At 48.6% G+C, this 18,333-nt stretch overlaps 1 protein-coding gene across 1 annotated transcript in view; it reads right to left on the bottom strand.

Moving 5' to 3' along the window:
• The window catches only part of IFT122 (intraflagellar transport 122), a 91,803-nt gene that overhangs the window by 14,477 nt on the left and 58,993 nt on the right, over positions 1-18,333 (bottom strand). Inside the window, exons 22-25 of the mRNA XM_088450236.1 lie at positions 17,742-17,839; positions 14,987-15,087; positions 14,556-14,721; positions 8,094-8,205 (exon numbers count right to left, since the gene is read on the bottom strand). Coding sequence (XP_088306362.1) covers positions 8,094-8,205; positions 14,556-14,721; positions 14,987-15,087; positions 17,742-17,839 — 477 coding nt within the window. The remainder of the gene's footprint in view (positions 1-8,093; positions 8,206-14,555; positions 14,722-14,986; positions 15,088-17,741; positions 17,840-18,333) is intronic.

Below are 18,333 nucleotides of genomic sequence, written 5' to 3'. Positions count from 1 at the left end.
ACGCACTGTGTAAAACCAGCTTCGCTATTTATAGATGTAAATGACAGACGAATCACCTAACTGACTGCTAAACACTGTTGTGCGGATTAGTGGAGGATTAACCCACTGTCCTGTAATCACTGCTGTGGACGCAGACTAGACTTCCCCACGTCTTACACTACAGCCTGCTCCATCAGCCCGGACAGGACTTCACAGTAAGATGATAACCATTCACAGGCTCTGGGGGAAACACACCATTAATATTGGGGTCTCACACCACACGGTGCCAACAAGATGGAAGCCTCTGATACGCATACTAAGGTAGAGGGGTAAAACGCCTCTTCAGTAACCGGCTAGCCAGGAATCAGGACGACCCTCTCTGATAACTGGTTGCGAAACAAAATAATGACCGATTTTTATTTTTTTTTTACCAAATACCACTTCACCCCCAAACTGACACAGGCACGCCATCCCTGCAAACTGCATCCAATTTTAAAAGCATCACTAAAATGACCATACAAACTGTTTTATACTTATAACTTATAAGTTATAAGATTAATAAATGAATGTTAACAGTTCTAGAATCCTGAAAGTATTGGAGATAAAGCTGCAGTTACCTATTGGAAACAACTTTACTCCTGCACAATGCCTTCACTGAATGGCGCGACTACTCACTCAGGGCTCTGATTCACTACGGATCGCTATTCTGTTTATACGCATGCAGCGCAGTTGCTAATATCAGCGGTGATATTTAAATGTTTGCATTCACATTGCGATCGCAACCTGACATAAGGCCCAGTTCCCCTTACTCACATCCGTATACTAGGGGAACATAGCGAAACCATCGGTAACATCGAGTAACATTGGACACATACTGTATGCACACTTGCACAAGCCCTGACCTTACTCAGAATTTGCTACCAGCCACGCATGCTATCAGTGCTTTGGCTGCTTATAGACACGCAGTGGATAATTTATTCACGCCCCTGCAACCGCGTTGAAACGCACTAGCATGCTTGCGTTCGCTCGATCCCCCCACCTCCCTGTCACCAACCACAAACGGCACTTCCTGTCAAACACTCTGCTCTGGGTCAGCGTAACCTCTGCAATAGCAATTCTGGGTCTCATTCAGAGCCGCTCGTAAGCGGCCGCTCGTTCGTTACGAGCGATGTTCGCACAACTGCGCATGCATACGGGTATTAGTACGCATGCGCGAACCAGTCAGTGTGGCCAGAAATCGTGTGCTCGCAATATAGCGAATGCCTGCTAATTTGAGTGACAGGATGAGACGTTTGTGGGTGGTAACAGGGGAAGGTGCTTGAAAACGGGGAGTGGAAATCAGAACGCAGGCGTGCCTAAAGGTCAAAACGGGCGTTTTAAGGGTGTGCATAATTAATACAGCATCGTCATTGACCACGTCACTGGGTTATTTTATAGTCAGAACTGCTCGCAACATTGCGGTAGGAAAAACCAGCCACAAGAGTAGCGAGCAGTTCAGACGCCGGTCGATGTACTCGATTAATCTAATAAATAGCGGACATGACGTATGATGCGAGCGGCCAGGTGGCGTTTTTTCCCAAAAAACGACCACGTTTTGTTCGCTCGTTCAGACATGGAGGCGTCAACAGACCGCAAAGAGCGAACGGTTAATTTGAATAGCCACCCCCTTTTTTTGAACGAGCGAGTGCAAATAGCGTCCGGCTCTGAATCAGACCCTCTGTTTGCAATTGCTAGTTCGCGCACTGCGATGCATAGGCAGGACGCAACAATCGACCGATTGCGTGCGTCTTTGCAAGGTTGATCCGAGATGAATCAGGCCCTCAGACTTAAGGTATATTGACTAAAGGTTGATTCTACTCGATTTTAGAATCAATCAACATCGATGTTGTATTTCTGGGTCTAAATTGCACATTTATTAGTACTTAAAAACAAACCAAAAAAATCATCGATGTTGAACGTCTTTCATCAAGTTTAAATCGATCAAAAACGACCTTTAATAAATATACCCCTTAGGGTGCATCCACACATATGTTGGCACGCATTTTATCCGCGGGTAACATACAGCGTGAGATGATCTCTGCGGATGTTAAAAAAAATTAACAAATTTCCCCGCCTACATACGTTTTGACACTTTATAAATAGAACGTTTGCGGCATTTCCACACCTGAGACATCACGTCTCTTACGTGTGACGTCCATAGGTGTTTTTCTTACTTTGGGGCGATGATGCTATTTTCTGCTTAGCTGTGTGCTTGGCGGTGGTTAAACCATTTCGTCGTATGAAAAATGCATCTGACACGCCGCAAATTGCCAGACGGGAGAAAAAAAAACAAACAAACTACAAAACAGTCTAATTTTTCATCCAGCATTAAACAAAGTGCTGACAGGCAATGACTACAATATAAACCCATCTGAGTGAATGAGCCCTTTAATGGCTCTTAATAGAGAACAATAGATCACGCTCAGCCGCCGGCTAGATGTAAATACATTGTCAAATCTATCTTAAGATCTGTCATGGTGGGTTTCCGCATAGATCTGTGACTGTTACAAGATGTATTTTTATACGGTTCAGTGGCCCTTTAAAAAGGGAAAGATGTAAGGATGGGTTATTTGCTCTGTGAATAGTCTGTGACACATATGGACGTGGTTTTCTCTGCATATTTGTACTTACAGATCTGTATACATGACTTGTGGGGGACTAGGATGCTTCAAACAGATTTGGTTTATTACAGCCAGCCGGAGACATCGCTCTATAGCGAACAACAATGACGGAACAAAATCGGAACCAAATGTCGTTACTTTGCAGAACTGTGATATTATCTAGTGATATACAGCAGTTACTAAAGCTTGCCCATTGATATGATAGAAGTATTGAAATATGAATATACCGTGTTTCCCCGATAATAAGACACAGTCTTATTTTTTTTTTTGTTTAAAAAAACGCCATAGGGCTTATTTTCGGGGTAGGTCTTATATTAATTAATATTGACAGCAGTGCCCCTTATGCAGGCCCCCCCCTTGCAGAAGTGCCCCTTATGCATGCCCCCCCTTGCAGGCACCCTTGTAGAAGTGCCGCTTTTGCAGGCCCCCCCCTGTAGCAGTGTCCCTTATTGCAGTGCACTTACCTGACTCGCCGCCGTCCAGGATGTCGCTCTCACCTGCGCGCTGACTGGATCTAACATGATCCAGCAGGCGCGGCCGCACAGGATCCTCAGCGCGCGGGTGACGTCATGACGTCACCCGCGCACTGCATGACTGGGAACGCTGGTCTCTGCAGCATTCCCAGCTCAAAATGAGTTCAGGTAGGTCTTATTTTCGGGGTAGGGCTTAATTTGGACCAGGTTACAAAATGAAGGGTAGGTCTTATTTTCGGGGTAGGTCTTATTATCGGGGAAACACGGTAACATATACAGTGTATATATATATTTATTATTTGTAAGGTCACAGTCGTGCCCTTATATTAAGGCTGCATCTAAAAAACTGTAATTCTCCCATAGAGGATTCCGGAGGGGGGGTGAATTGTGTTTAAGGGGCTACACCTCAAAAGCTATAGGAGGTACCGGGCTGAAATTTGGCACGGGCGGGTAGAACTGTCGCTCGGCGCTGCGTGCCAAATTTCAGGGCAAAAACATAAAACCTGAGGATTTGGGAGTAATCTAAAGCTCCAACTGTCACTTTTTTCTGCCACTCAATTAGGACCACTCTTCTGCTGTTCTCTATGGGGGATTTTTGGGAAGGCATAACTCAGGGTAGGGGGCGAATTTATATATTATATATTACATACAGTACTCAGCAAAAGTTTTAGGCAGGTGCGGAAAAAATTCTGCAAAGTGAGAATGCTTTCAAAAATAGAAGTGTGAATAGTTTATTTTTATCAATTAACAAAATGCAAAGTGAATGAATGGAAGAGAAATCTAAATCAAATAAATATTTGGTGTGACCACCCAGAGGCGGGCTGGGCTGGGGGGCAGGGGGCCCGGGAGCCATCTGCCCCCCGGGCCGGTACATCTTCTGCAATGAGGGCTGCCTGTGCGCCGTGCACACACAGATACCCGACAGCTGGGCAGTAAGCGGGAGAGGGCTCCCGGTCCCTCTGATTGTGTTTATAATACAATTAGAGCGTCCTGGCAGCATTCTCTGCTTACTGCTGGCCGTCAGTTACATCCATGCAGGATGTATCTGGGTGCACGGCCATGGGGTGCTGTTTTCTGTTGTTACAGGGCTGGAGCTCTCCCCCTATACCAGCTGCGGCCCCGCCCCCAACACAATCAGTGGCTGGTTAAGGCGGGTACACACCTAGCAGATATATCTGTACATGATGGTCCTCCAAATACACTGAACGACCATCATTTTCCAGGCAGCGGCTGCCGCCGTGTGTGTGCGGGCAGTCTGCAGATATATCTGCCATCGGCTGTGCAGCACAGCCAATGTGATACGTCTGAACGACGTTGTTCACAGACATATCGCTGGTACACACTGGCCGACGGGCACCAGATATATCGGCCGATCAATGCGCATGCATTTCCATGATATGGGAGAGTCCAGCTGAGAGTACGGAGAACCTACGCACACTACAGCGGATGCAATGCTGACATTTACGCAAATGGTCGAGGTTCTTCCACTGCGCACGCAACCCAATTCAGAGATGTCACATCTCCGACGCTTTTAGTCTGTGCTTGCGCAGAAGCCGCACTGCGCACATGCAGATCTGGGGCAGCGATGTTGCTCGCAGTACCCAAAACGGCGCAGAATGACGGACACGCTGCTGACAATCGGGGGTGACGACACGGAGCTTCTCTGACCCTGGCAGCGCGACTTTCCCGGGCATCCTGAGTAACCTGAGTGTTGCTTAGATGACCGATGGGCAAGAAGTTGATCCCATGGCTGAATCCTTCGATGCAGCATCGGATCAGGAAAGCCGGCAGTGGGTGTCTCTTTACTTACGACACCTCCTGCGGCTTTTGCATATTTTAGCACAACGACTGCGTACAAAGACGCAGAGGCTGTGGTACAGCGTCCATCTCTGAAGCAGGCCATAAGCCGTTGAAAAGTCGCACAGCGCAATCATCCCACAAAGGCGTAGTAGCGATTGAGATGCACGGTCTCAGAAATGTACTGGGCGATACTGAGCGGTGACTGGGAGGTGGCTATTCGGGCGCACGGAGCCTTATGGGATTGTTATCGCAGTGTCGCATAACTGGTTGAAAACTCAGACGCTTAATCACTTACAATGGCGGCCATGCCCTAACAGAGATTCTGCGCATCTATGCGGCGTACCGCTCCGATCCACTCGTTTGTGAAAGTAGCCGTCATCGCTATCAGCGCACATGGGCCCCAGTCCTATTTATAGAGCAAGAAATCTGTCTGACTTACATGCGGAAGATCTGAATGTAAAACAGAATTACATGCAACAGTGTTGCTGTAACGATAACGATATCACTGAATGATCTCCCGGGTGTGCTGGATGATCGATATCGATCATCCAGCACACCACCAACCCGCCAACAGTGGCCAGCGACCCGCGATCGACGATCGCGGGTCCCTATAGTAACCTGGTCGATATCGACCAGGTTTGCCTGCATGCACGGTCAATGGACGATATCGTTATCGCTCATACATGCCCGCACATCGCAGGACATTGGTGGGTTGGAGGCATCGAAAAATGCACGATATGATCGATATCGTTCATTTTAATCGTACAGTGTGTACACACTATTACACTTCCCCCTTCTCAGTGTCGGCAGTAACGTGTGTTACACTCCCCCCTTCTCAGTGTCTGCAGTAATGTGTGTTACACTCCTCCCTTCTCAGTGTCTGCAGTAATGTGTGTTACACTCCTCCCTTCTCAGTGTCTGCAGTAATGTGTGTTACACTCCCCCCTTCTCAGTGTCTGCAGTAATGTGTGTTATACTGTCCCCTTCTCAGTGTCTGCAGTAATGTGTGTTACACTTCCCCCTTCTCAGTGTCTGCAGTAATGTGTGTTACACTGTCCCCTTCTCAGTGTCTGCAGTAATGTGTGTTACACTGTCCCCTTCTCAGTGTTGGCAGTAATGTGTGTTATACTGTCCCCTTCTCAGTGTCTGCAGTAATGTGTGTTACACTCCCCCTTCTCAGTGTCTGCAGTAATGTGTGTTACATTCCCCCTTCTCAGTGTCTGCAGTAATGTGTGTTACATTCCCCCTTCTCAGTGTCTGCAGTAATGTGTGTTACACTTCCCCCTTCTCAGTGTCTGCAGTAATGTGTGTTACATTCCCCCTTCTCAGTGTCTGCAGTAATGTGTGTTACACTGTCCCCTTCTCAGTGTCTGCAGTAATGTGTGTTACACTGTCCCCTTCTCAGTGTCTGCAGTAATGTGTGTTACACTGTCCCCTTCTCAGTGTCTGCAGTAATGTGTGTTATACTGTCCCCTTCTCAGTGTCTGCAGTAATGTGTGTTATACTGTCCCCTTCTCAGTGTCTGCAGTAATGTGTGTTATACTGTCCCCTTCTCAGTGTCTGCAGTAATGTGTGTTACACTGTCCCCTTCTCAGTGTCTGCAGTAATGTGTGTTACACTGTCCCCTTCTCAGTGTCTGCAGTAATGTGTGTTACACTGTCCCCTTCTCAGTGTCTGCAGTAATGTGTGTTACACTGTCCCCTTCTCAGTGTCTGCAGTAATGTGTGTTATACTGTCCCCTTCTCAGTGTCTGCAGTAATGTGTGTTATACTGTCCCCTTCTCAGTGTCTGCACTAATGTGTGTTACATTCCCCCTTCTCAGTGTCTGCACTAATGTGTGTTACATTCCCCCTTCTCAGTGTCTGCAGTGATGTGTGTTACACTCCCCCCTTCTCAGTGTCTGAGAAGGGGGGAGTGTAACACACATTACTGCAGACACTGAGAAGGGGACAGTGTAACACACATTACTGCAGACACTGAGAAGGGGGGAGTGTAACACACATTACTGCAGTGTCTGCAGTAATGTGTGTTACACTGTCCCCTTCTCAGTGTCTGCAGTAATGTGTGTTACACTGTCCCCTTCTCAGTGTCTGCAGTAATGTGTGTTATACTGTCCCCTTTTCAGTGTCTGCAGTAATGTGTGTTATACTGTCCCCTTCTCAGTGTCTGCAGTAATGTGTGTTACACTGTCCCCTTCTCAGTGTCTGCAGTAATGTGTGTTATACTGTCCCCTTCTCAGTGTCTGCAGTAATGTGTGTTATACTGTCCCCTTCTCAGTGTCTGCAGTAATGTGTGTTATACTGTCCCCTTCTCAGTGTCTGCAGTAATGTGTGTTATACTGTCCCCTTCTCAGTGTCTGCAGTAATGTGTGTTACACTGTCCCCTTCTCAGTGTCTGCAGTAATGTGTGTTATACTGTCCCCTTCTCAGTGTCTGCAGTAATGTGTGTTACACTGTCCCCTTCTCAGTGTCTGCAGTAATGTGTGTTACACTCCCCCCTTCTCAGTGTCTGCAGTAATGTGTGTTACACTCCCCCCTTCTCAGTGTCTGCAGTAATGTGTGTTACACTGTCCCCTTCTCAGTGTCTGCAGTAATGTGTGTTACACTCCCCCCTTCTCAGTGTCTGCAGTAATGTGTGTTACACTGTCCCCTTCTCAGTGTCTGCAGTAACGTGTGTTATACTGTCCCCTACTCAGTGTCTGCAGTAATGTGTGTTACACTGTCCCCTTCTCAGTGTCTGCAGTAATGTGTGTTATACTGTCCCCTTCTCAGTGTCTGCAGTAATGTGTGTTACACTCCCCCCTTCTCAGTGTCTGCAGTAATGTGTGTTATACTGTCCCCTTCTCAGTGTCTGCAGTAATGTGTGTTATACTGTCCCCTTCTCAGTGTCTGCAGTAATGTGTGTTACACTTCCCCCTTCTCAGTGTCTGCAGTAATGTGTGTTACACTGTCCCCTTCTCAGTGTCTGCAGTAATGTGTGTTACACTTCCCCCTTCTCAGTGTCGGCAGTAACGTGTGTTACACGCCTCCCTTCTCAGTGACGGCAGTAACGTGTGCTGCACTGTGCTTTGTGTAGGTGTAACAGTTGATATGCTTTTGCTGTTCATTTCACAGGTGAATTACATTGCCAGCTATTTTGATCTGTGCCCCTAGAGCTCTGCCCGGCTCAGTCCTGCACTCACCATACGAGGATGCAGAGAGGACAAAGTGCTGCCTGCAGTTGATGCAGACGTTTCCCAGGTTGTTGAGAAATGGGTTGTTAGTGGAACATCTGTAACACATGGGGACCAGCTCCTGCAGGAATAAGGGGTAGACAGAGAGGGTTACACATTAGATACCTGCTTAGTACTCAGAGACAGACTCAGCCCTGTACTGCTCTTACCCTCCCTGTAACTTAAACAGCTGGAACCTCCTCAGTACATTACAATGTAAGGAGCGCTTGCAGCACAAATGTATCCTACAGTGAGGAGGAGGCATGAGGAAGGAGTGGTGAGGAGGAGGAGGCATGAGGAAGAAGCAGTGAGGAGGAGGCATGAGGAAGGAGCGGTGAGGAGGCATGAGGAAGGAGCGGTGAGGAGGAGGAGGCGTGTGGATGGAGCAGTGAGGAGGTGGCATGAGGATGGAGCAGTGAGGAGGCATGAGGATGGAGCGGTGAGAAGGAGGAGGCATGAGGAAGGAGTAGTGAGGAAGAAGCAGTGAGGAGGAGACATGAAGGAGCGGTGAGGAGGCGGAGGCATGAGGAAAGAGCAGTGAGAAGGAGGAGGCATGAGGAAGGAGCAGTGAGTAGAAGGCATGAGGATGGAGCGGTGAGGAGGCATGAGGAAGAAGCAGTGAAGAGGAGGAGGCATGAAGATGGAGCAGTGAGGAGACATGAGGAAGGAGCGGTGAGGAGGAGGAGGAGGAGGTCTGAGGAAAGAGCAGTGAGAAGGAGGAGGCATGAGGTAGGAGCAGTGAGTAGAAGACATTAGGAAGTAGCGGTGAGGAGGTGGAGGCATGAAGATGGAACGGTGAGTAGGAGACATGAGGAAGGACCAGTGAGGAGGAGGCGGCATGAGGAAGGACCAGTGAGGAGGAGGCGGCATGAGGAAGGACCAGTGAGGAGGAGGCATGTGGAAGAACAAGTGAGGAGGCGGCATGTGGAAGGAGCAGTGAGAAGGAGGAGGCATGAGGAAGGAGCAGTGAGGAGGAGGAGGCATGAGGAAGGAGCAGTGAGGAGGAGGAGGCATGAGGAAGGAGCAGTGAGGAGGAGGAGGCATGAGGAAGGAGCAGTGAGGAGGAGGAGGCATGAGGAAGCTGAGGAACACAAATAGTGTTGGGGCTATACAAAATCTATCCCTGCACTGCAGAGCATACATACATATCAGGAACCAATGCTAAGATCTGTTCTGCATTCTGGTCTGATTCAGAGGTGCGCGCTAATGCAGCTGCCACTGCGTCTTCATGCAAATGCCGCAGCCAATGGGATTCATGCAGAGGCGCCAACTCAAACCTGTATTAAGACGCGCCATCGAACATTGCACCAGCCCTATGGAGGCACAGGATGTCAGTTTGAACGTGCCGCTGAAATCAGTACAATGACGCAGTCGCTAATCGTGACACGCCTGCGCCTGGCTCGCCAACTCAGTTACCACTCAGGTATACTCACTGACATTGCATCTCTCTGCGTCCAAATTCATTCTGCACCCACCGGCGGTAACAATCCAATCTGGTCACATGCGCAGTGCGACGCAAACTGAAACAATCACCCGCTTGCGTCTGATATCGACATCGCACTCACCTCTGAAACAGGCCCTGTATATACTATATATTCCTGCGGAGCAACATTTTATCAACTACACGTACCAGCCAGTGACCAACACATTATACCAGGGATCAACTACACGTACCAGCCAGTGACCAACACATTATACCCGGAATCAACTACACGTACCAGCCAGTGACCAACACATTATACCAGGGATCAACTACACGTACCAGCCAGTGACCAACACATTGTACCAGGGATCAACTACACATACCAGCCAGTGACCAACACATTATACCAGGGATCAACTACACGTACCTGCCAGTGACCAACACATTATACCAGGGATCAACTACACTTACCAGCAAGTGACCAACACATTATACCAAGGATCAACTACACGTACCAACCAGTGACCAACACATTATACCAGGGATCAACTACACTTACCAGCAAGTGACCAACACATTATACCAAGGATCAACTACACGTACCAACCAGTGACCAACACATTATACCAGGGATCAACTACACGTACCAGCCAGTGACCAACACATTATACCACGGATCAACTACACGTATCAGCCAGTGACCAACACATTATACCACGGATCAACTACACGTATCAGCCAGTGACCAACACATTATACCCGGGATCAACTACACGTACCAGCCAGTGACCAAGACATTATACCCGGGATCAACTACACGTACCAGCCAGTGACCAACAGATTATACCCGGGATCAACTACACGTACCTGCCAGTGACCAACACATTATACCATGGATCAACTACACATACCAGCCAGTGACCAACACATTATACCAGGGATCAACTACACGTACCAGCCAGTGACCAACACATTATACCCGGGATCAACTACACGTACCAGCCAGTAGTCTAGAGGATACAATCTATACAGACATTTATGTTGTTTTTTTTTTATCCTTTAAAGCACCAAAATTGTCACTTGTGCCAAATACAGGACCAGCCTGTGCTATATTGTTCCTTTTCCTCCCATTACTCAGGACAACTGCATAACATGAAAGCTGGTATCGCAGACATCCCAACCTGTGCGCGCACCATGATCGCCTGGCACCACCACCACCGCCCTCCCTCTTGGATCTCGGTTGGAGGTAAATGCTATTATTCTTCCATAAAAATTTCTGTAAGTTCTGTGGTGCTAGAAAGCAGTTTCAGCCAACGCTCTAAACTTGGTGGTCTCTCTCCAAGAGTTCCATAATAACGCCACCTTAGCCACGGTTCCTTGTGACACATTGCCATCCAACAAAACAAGCCACTGTAGTCAAACCATGTTAGACAAAATCTTGGTCAACTGGGCCCATGAGGAATATTTATACCTGATCCCATGGGCAGTCTCAGATGGACGTTTTATAATGCTGCAATTTTCAGAACAGGAAACTGTGATGTTCTAGTGCGAGGAAACGGTCAGCTGGCGGAACATTGAATGGGCATCACATACCATCGTGCCACAATGAGCACCACGTGCAGCGCTTTGGAAGCAAAATCAAAGGGGAACAGCGTTTTCGGTTAACTTTGTTGTTATGCCAACTTAGCGTATCCTCATATTATAATGTTCCGGTTTCCTTTGCAGAGTTATAAAACGCTTGTCTGGCACTGGCCAAGGATTGATGGGTTGTAATTGTTACCTATGTAACGTATCTCCGGAACCATAGCGTATGAAGTCACATTGAATTTCTCTATTTTTCTTTAACCCACGCGTTTCTTTATGTTGGTAGTTACCTATAACAATACAATGTCCTGTTATCTGCTCTCTGTCAGGACATTATAGTTACTTGCTTGTTAGTAGAATGCTTTTATTTTATTAGTACTCTATCTCAGGAACCATAGTGGTGTGAAGGCACATTGTATTTCTTTATATTTCAATTTAGCCACGCGTTTCATTATAAGGATACAATGTCCTATTATATGCTCTGTGACAGGACATTATAGTTAATTGCTTGTTACTAGGATGCTTTTATGTTAATAGTACTCTCTCCTGGCCAATCCATGTTCTAGGTTTTATAAAACCACAAGTCCCAGGTTGCCTACCTCTGCTCAAAATCAAGTGTCGGCCAACTAAGGTGACCATCTGAACTACAGATCCCAGCACACCCACTGCCGTCGGCCCAAAGAGCCCTCAGGTTACCTAATCATGTTCTACACGGCCCGGGCCTAACACACCATGCTGCATGTTTTGTTGCTGTAATGGCCACTTGAGATTACAGAGCAATTTATTAGAGGACAGAAAGCTCTGTATAAATCAGACCTGGCAGCCTGCTGTGACACTGATGCAGCAACTTTAATTGTAACTCTGCTACAAGACACGGCTGCCCTGCCAATATTCCAGGGTTTTTTATGACCTTGGAAAGCTTGTGTGTAATTCCTTGGCAGCTGGGATCACTTAATAGAACCAGATGTGCACTTCGGAGGGGGGAATTAACCCCCTCTCTGCTGCAGCATAATTAGATAATGATTTATTTGAGGTGTGCTCCAGATCCCCAGCAGTTTATTTTGCTAACTGAGACACAGATGACAGTGTTTATGTTAGCATTAACAAGCCTTCCAACCTAATAAAACCTGGGAACGCTGGGTTCCGCTACATAGGAGTCACGCTCTCTGATTTTAATTAAATAGATAGATGGTTATATTGTGGGTGCAACGTTAAAGTGGTTACTCCCAGCCCAACTGGGTAACGCTCAAACTTTTGCACCGTTGCATCTGTTGTTATGGAAACGCTCATTCAATAGCAAGATGCCGCTGAGTGTGGGAAGGGGCCGATCCGGATAGATGTGGGAGTACAGAATAAAACGCGGGACGTCCACAGTAACAATAAGGAGTCTTTGTAACAATGCAATGATTGGAAGAATTGTGAGACGGGATATTACAACGAGCGGAGAGTTTGCTCATTGGGAAGTGGTCACGATTTAGTGGGCGTATGCAGAGCTTTAAATTCCCAATTTTACCAGCAATAATCTCCCATGGTGCTCAGGGTCTGATTCAGACCCGGTCGCTATCTGCGTCACTTGTCAAAGTGACGCCACGGGATGCGATCGCTCGTCAAGGCATAAGCACGCCCACCATGTCTTAGCGAGTGACCACTTTGTGTATGCGTACGCCCAATCGCACAGGCAGAGCCGCCCACCAGCAACACGTCATCTCCAGGAAGTGTATTAAAACATTGGTACATCGAGCACCATCGGATGTGAACGCAGCGCTTGAGGTAGCTTTACCCTACCGCAAGCATTGCGAGGAAATCAGTGTAAAAAAAAGTCAAGTGACGTGTACTATGACGCTGCCTGTTAATTATGCACGTCTCTAAAACGGCGTTGAAACACTCTGGCACGCCTGCGCTCGCAGCTCCAATCCCCCGTTATTAGTGTCCTGCCCCTGTTACCACCCACAAACGGCCTCTCCTGTCACTCATTACACTGGGCTGTCTTTGCAGGGCGAGCGAGCGGTACGCCATCGCAGTGAGCTCGCGCACGCGCTCAACGAAGCGTGCACATGCGCGTACGCAGAACATCGGGCTGCTTGCGAGCGCACACATATAGCGAACGGGTCTGAATCAGGCCCTCAGTCAGCATGTAAGCATCCTAGCTACTCCTGAGTAACAAGTTAGAAGTATGTGCCTAGTTATTTAATAACAACTGCTCTGACCAGAATATACATCACGCACGTATTTTATACTTGCTGCAGTAAAACCTCTTATTCCAAATTTTCTTAAATGGCATTAATTACATTTGATTTCCAGATTTAGGTGTATACAGGTCTTATACATCACGCTTCATCATTAATACAGCGATTTCATGTGCGCAGCCCCAATATCCGTTCTCTACGAGCCATTGACACCACAAATGCGCTATATTCGTAGTCTGCCGTCCTCCACTTTGTGTTGTGCACTTTGATGACTGGTTTACAAATGGAAGATATGACATATCCATGACCATGTAAAGATAATATATAATGCTGCTGACTGAGTATATGAGTATTCTGCCCCCTTGTGGCGAAATGATCACCAGTGTTATTAAAGGTCAAACTGAATTGTAGAGTCCTCAGTACAGTAAGGCAGACTGGGTGGCCAGCATCATACTCTGGTGGCATGGCCTGCAGCAGTAATCAGACTTTCTTTAGGGTCCATTTTTTGGGTGTAGTAAGTATTACCGCCGGCCGCGTGGCTGGCGGTTCAAATCCCGATAGCAGAAGCCCGGCAGAGATGAAGATCCCAATCTCTAATTAGGTAAGTATAACTAACCCTATTTCCCCCCCTAACCCTCCCTTAGGGGTGCCTAACCCTAACCTCCCCCCCAAACCTAACCCCCCCTTCCCCGCAGCCTAACCCCAAGTCTCCCCAGGGGGGTGCCTAACCCTTCCCCTCCTTCCCCTAGCCTAAACCTAACTGTCCCGGTGGGGGGGGGGGGGGTGCCTAACCCTAAGTCCCCCCGGGAGCCCTAAAACCTAACCCTCCCCCCCCCCTGCGGCTGTCCACGCCCGGCTTAACTTTGTTCGGTATGCCGGGCTTCGGGCTCCCAGCGTAGGTCTAAAGACAGGTGTCGGGATTTTCGGACCTTGCTGGGGTAAGTCGGCGGTCGGTATTTAGACCGTCGGCTTCCTGACTACATCCTCATTATTTAGGTCCACTATTAGCCACCATCAAGGAATACCAGAGGCAACACTAGGAAGTAGTGATGTCACCAAGGTATGGGGCACTGTGTGTGACTCATGGCTCAGTGAGGTCACTGGTTCGGAGTGGAAATTCTGCATTCTCAAAGCTTTTTAGCCATAGGCCTCAACTGGGTGTCACCAAGTGGTAGTCTGCATTGTGACAATCTAACTCTAAATCTAACTAGCAAAACCGTATCACAGCAGAGCACTTACCTCGCTATCATGGAAAGGCTTAGACCGGATGGTGACCATGCCCAGCTCAATGGACTCCTGGAATTTGCTGGGGATTCGGAGGCCCTGGAGCCTCTCGTACACGTGTCGGGCCAGTTTATAAGCGCCCAACGCCTTGCTCTGTTTCGCCAATGTATACAGAGTATTCCTGGTGTTGTGTGTTAAGAATATAATGTACAGGTGTGATTTCTTAGTGGGTACCTGGACTATACAGTATTATGCGTTGTAATGCTTAAAGTAGTCATCACTCTGCCAAATGGGAATCTGTATCCTAAACCTTTACCACAGTTCTGATCACATGGGCATGTTACTGACGCTGCCCTCCGATAACCCCGCCACTGCGCTTCCTCTGCGGTCAGCCGATAACCCCGCCCCCGCGCTTCCTCTGCGGTCAGCCCTTAGTAGAAGGATACACCTTAGAGATGCCCAGCGGACTTTCCTTGTTCAGGCTGTGCAGCAGAAATCTGGCGATATTAAACAGCGCCTCCGGCAGGTGAGAGCTGAACGGCTCGTCCTGAAATAAAATTATACTCAGGATGATGATTGGGATTAACAGTACACAAATCAAAACATACTGGGGTAGATTTATTAACATAAAGTAAGAATGAGACTGTGTAATAATACCACATGTATTAATATACAATTGTCACATGCTATTCCCGTGTGTAACGTTTCAGGAATGGACATCAGCAGCCATCCGGCTACAGGGAGGGAACTGAGGCACTACGGGGACTGTTATGTCAGCTGTAGATTGAGGTCATCAGGAGAATGTAAAAGGTAAAAGAATTACATAGTGAACAGATGGCTTGGCATGATGGCACAGTGGTTGGCATTGTTGGTTTCCAGTGCAAATGCGTTCAGCTGGATACCATCTACGGTGTGTTTGCATGGAGATTGTATGTTCTCCCTGCTTATGCTAGGGTTATTCTTATTATCCAAAGATATACTCTTTACACTAAACTTGTGACATTGTGTGTTTTAGTTGTGAGCCTGTATTAGGGAAATGAGATAGTTCCATTGGGTCAGGGATGTCTGGCGTTGGGTACGCAATCACAGTGCTGATAATGCCGGGAGTCAGAATCCCGGCAGTGTATTCCCAACAGTGGAAATCCTGACGCATGCACATAAATATTCGAACTCTTTCCCTAACCCAACCCCTAACCTACCTTTCCTGCAGTCTAACCCAAACCCTCCCCTCCCGCAGTCTAACCCTCCCCTCTCCTCCCGCAGCCTAACCCTAACCCTCTCCTCCCGCAGCCTAACCCTCCCCTCCCGCAGCCTAACCCTAACCCTCCCCTCCCACAGCCTAACCCTAATTCTCTCCTCCTGCAGCCTAACCCTCCCCTCCCGCAGCCTAACCCTAACCCTCCACTCCCGCAGCCTAACCCTAACCCTCCCCTGCCACAGCCTAACCCTAATCCTCCCCTCCCGCAGCCTAACCCTCCCCTCCCTCAGCCTAACCCTCTCCTCCCACAGCCTAAACCCTCTCCTCCCACAGCCTAACCCTTGCCCTCTCGCAGCCCAACCCTAACCCTCCCCTCCCACAGCCTAACCCTAACCCTCTCCTCCCACAGCCTAACCCTAACCCTCTAACCTTCTCCACCCACAGCCTAACCCTAACCCTCACCATCGGGATGACGTCCGTCGGGATTCTGACGGCTGGTATTGCATGTGCCGGGATGCTGACTGCATCCCGTCTGGGTAAAGTACAGCGCTAAGAATGTTGGTGCTATATAAACTAAAGGATAATAATAATAATAATAATAATGGACTATTTTGCCATGATTGCAAATTCAAAATGTATAGTGACTAGGACTCTATGGGCCTGATTCAGAGGCACTCGCTCTGAATCAGAGCGTCCTTTTTTTTCGGCCCCAGGCCGCTCGTAGGTGATCAACCACAGCTTGTGCGAGCGTCCTGGCGATGGTTGAGATTATCACGACCATCGGGCTTGCGGCGAGACCCTGCAGTAGGGTCTCGGCTCCCGCAAGTCCGAGTGGACTTCCTGCTCTAATAGAGCAGGAAGTCCACTACTGACATCACGAGTGATGTCAGTAGGGCCGCCCACAAACGGCAGGCGTTCCTAAGGGAACACCTGCATTTGTGCAGGCACCCCCAATTCCTGCCTACAAAACGGGGCAAGCTGTCAATCAACATAGACAGCCGCCCGTCTTGTAGTGAGCCCCAGAGCGACGGAGCTGCCGTTGCTCGCGCATGCCGAAGGCAGCACATGCGCAGTGTGGGGAACATCGACCCGCTTGCGAGCGGGTCTGAATCAGGCCCTATATACACATATTTTACAATATACTATAACATAACAGAGCACAGCCCCTGCCCCTGTACTTTTTTCACTTGTTCAAAAAATTTGCTTTTCCCAAAAAGTCATTATTAGCCTATGGGGAAATCTGTTCAGAGGCTGCACACAGGTATTACTGAATGACTAACCACTAATAGCTGTCTGGGGCATCTGCACTATGTAATTCATGCACACTCTGAGAGGTTTTTGGGGAAAGCCGGGTCTAGGATACAGATATACAAAGATATAGGGCCTGATTCAGACCCACTCGCGAGCGGCTGTCCGCTCGCAAGTGGGTTGATGTTCTGCACTGAGCATGCGCACGACGGAGGGAGCTCCGTCGTGCGCATGCGCCAGACGCGACGAGCGAAGGACTTTCCTTCGCTCGTTGTGTCTGATCAAAGGGGGCGTGCTGTCGATGTTGATTGACAGCACGCCCCCTTTGGTGGGCGTGCCGGGGGCGTGCCTCCCTGCCGGGGGCGTTCCTAAGGGAACGCCTACCGTCAGAAGCTGGCCCACTGACATCACTAGTGATGTCAGTGGGAGTGATTTTGGCTCTGACAGAGCCAAAATTACTCCGGGCCTTGCAGTTGAAAACCTCAACCGCAGGATCCGGCTCGCAGTTTCGATGGTCGCGATGGTCAAGACCATCGCGGCCATCAAACTGCACGCTTGTATAGGCTGTGGGTGGTGACCCACAGCTATACGAGCGTCCAGGAGGACGCGCCATAGTTATGGAGGACGGCCCTCATTCAGAGCGTGCGCTCTGCTCAGAGCGTACGGCTCTGAATGAGGGCCATAGTCCGATTAGAGCTATTAAACAGCTAGCAGATTACAGGATATACTGGGAGGGGGGGGGGGGGGTCACTCACTGTGTATCTCTGTACGGAGTGGTAGGCATGGTACAGCTGGGCCAGATGCTGGAAGTAGTGAAACTTCTGTAACATGCCATCCTGTTTCTGCTCATTATCTGCAGGAAGGGACAAACACTGACTCATTAACACAACATGGAGCTTCCTGTAAAACCTGGAGATCTTGGTGTCAGCCAGATCAGCCATAAAGCTACTTAAACACAGCTATAGTTTCACTTAAATCAACATCAGGGAATAATCTAGATCTCAATGGAGACAGTGCGCACTAGGGCCGGAGTCAGAGTCATACGCATGCCAGTCGCATCTCACTTGCAGGGTGTTACAGGTTGGCAACGGGGCGTTCGTGCGTAGAATTAAATTGCCGTGGGTGTGTACAGAGTTGAGTTTCATTCAGGGCTGCGCACACGCAAAGATCTGTCTGATTTCAGCCGGATCTCCTGCGGCAAGATTGGGGCAAATGCGGATTATAGTGATGATGGCTGCTCTGACAAGGATGGGGCTGGTGCAAATGCTGATAGTGATGATGGCTGCTCTGACAAGGATGGGGCTGGTGCATGTGCTGATAGTGATGATGGCTGCACTCACAAGGATG

Source organism: Taudactylus pleione, unplaced genomic scaffold, assembly GCF_031769625.1.
Source record: "Taudactylus pleione unplaced genomic scaffold, aTauple2 ptg000512l, whole genome shotgun sequence".
Classification (NCBI taxonomy): domain Eukaryota; kingdom Metazoa; phylum Chordata; class Amphibia; order Anura; family Myobatrachidae; genus Taudactylus; species Taudactylus pleione.
Note: the sequence above shows the minus strand (reverse complement) of the source record. Positions and strands in the feature narration are given on the sequence as shown.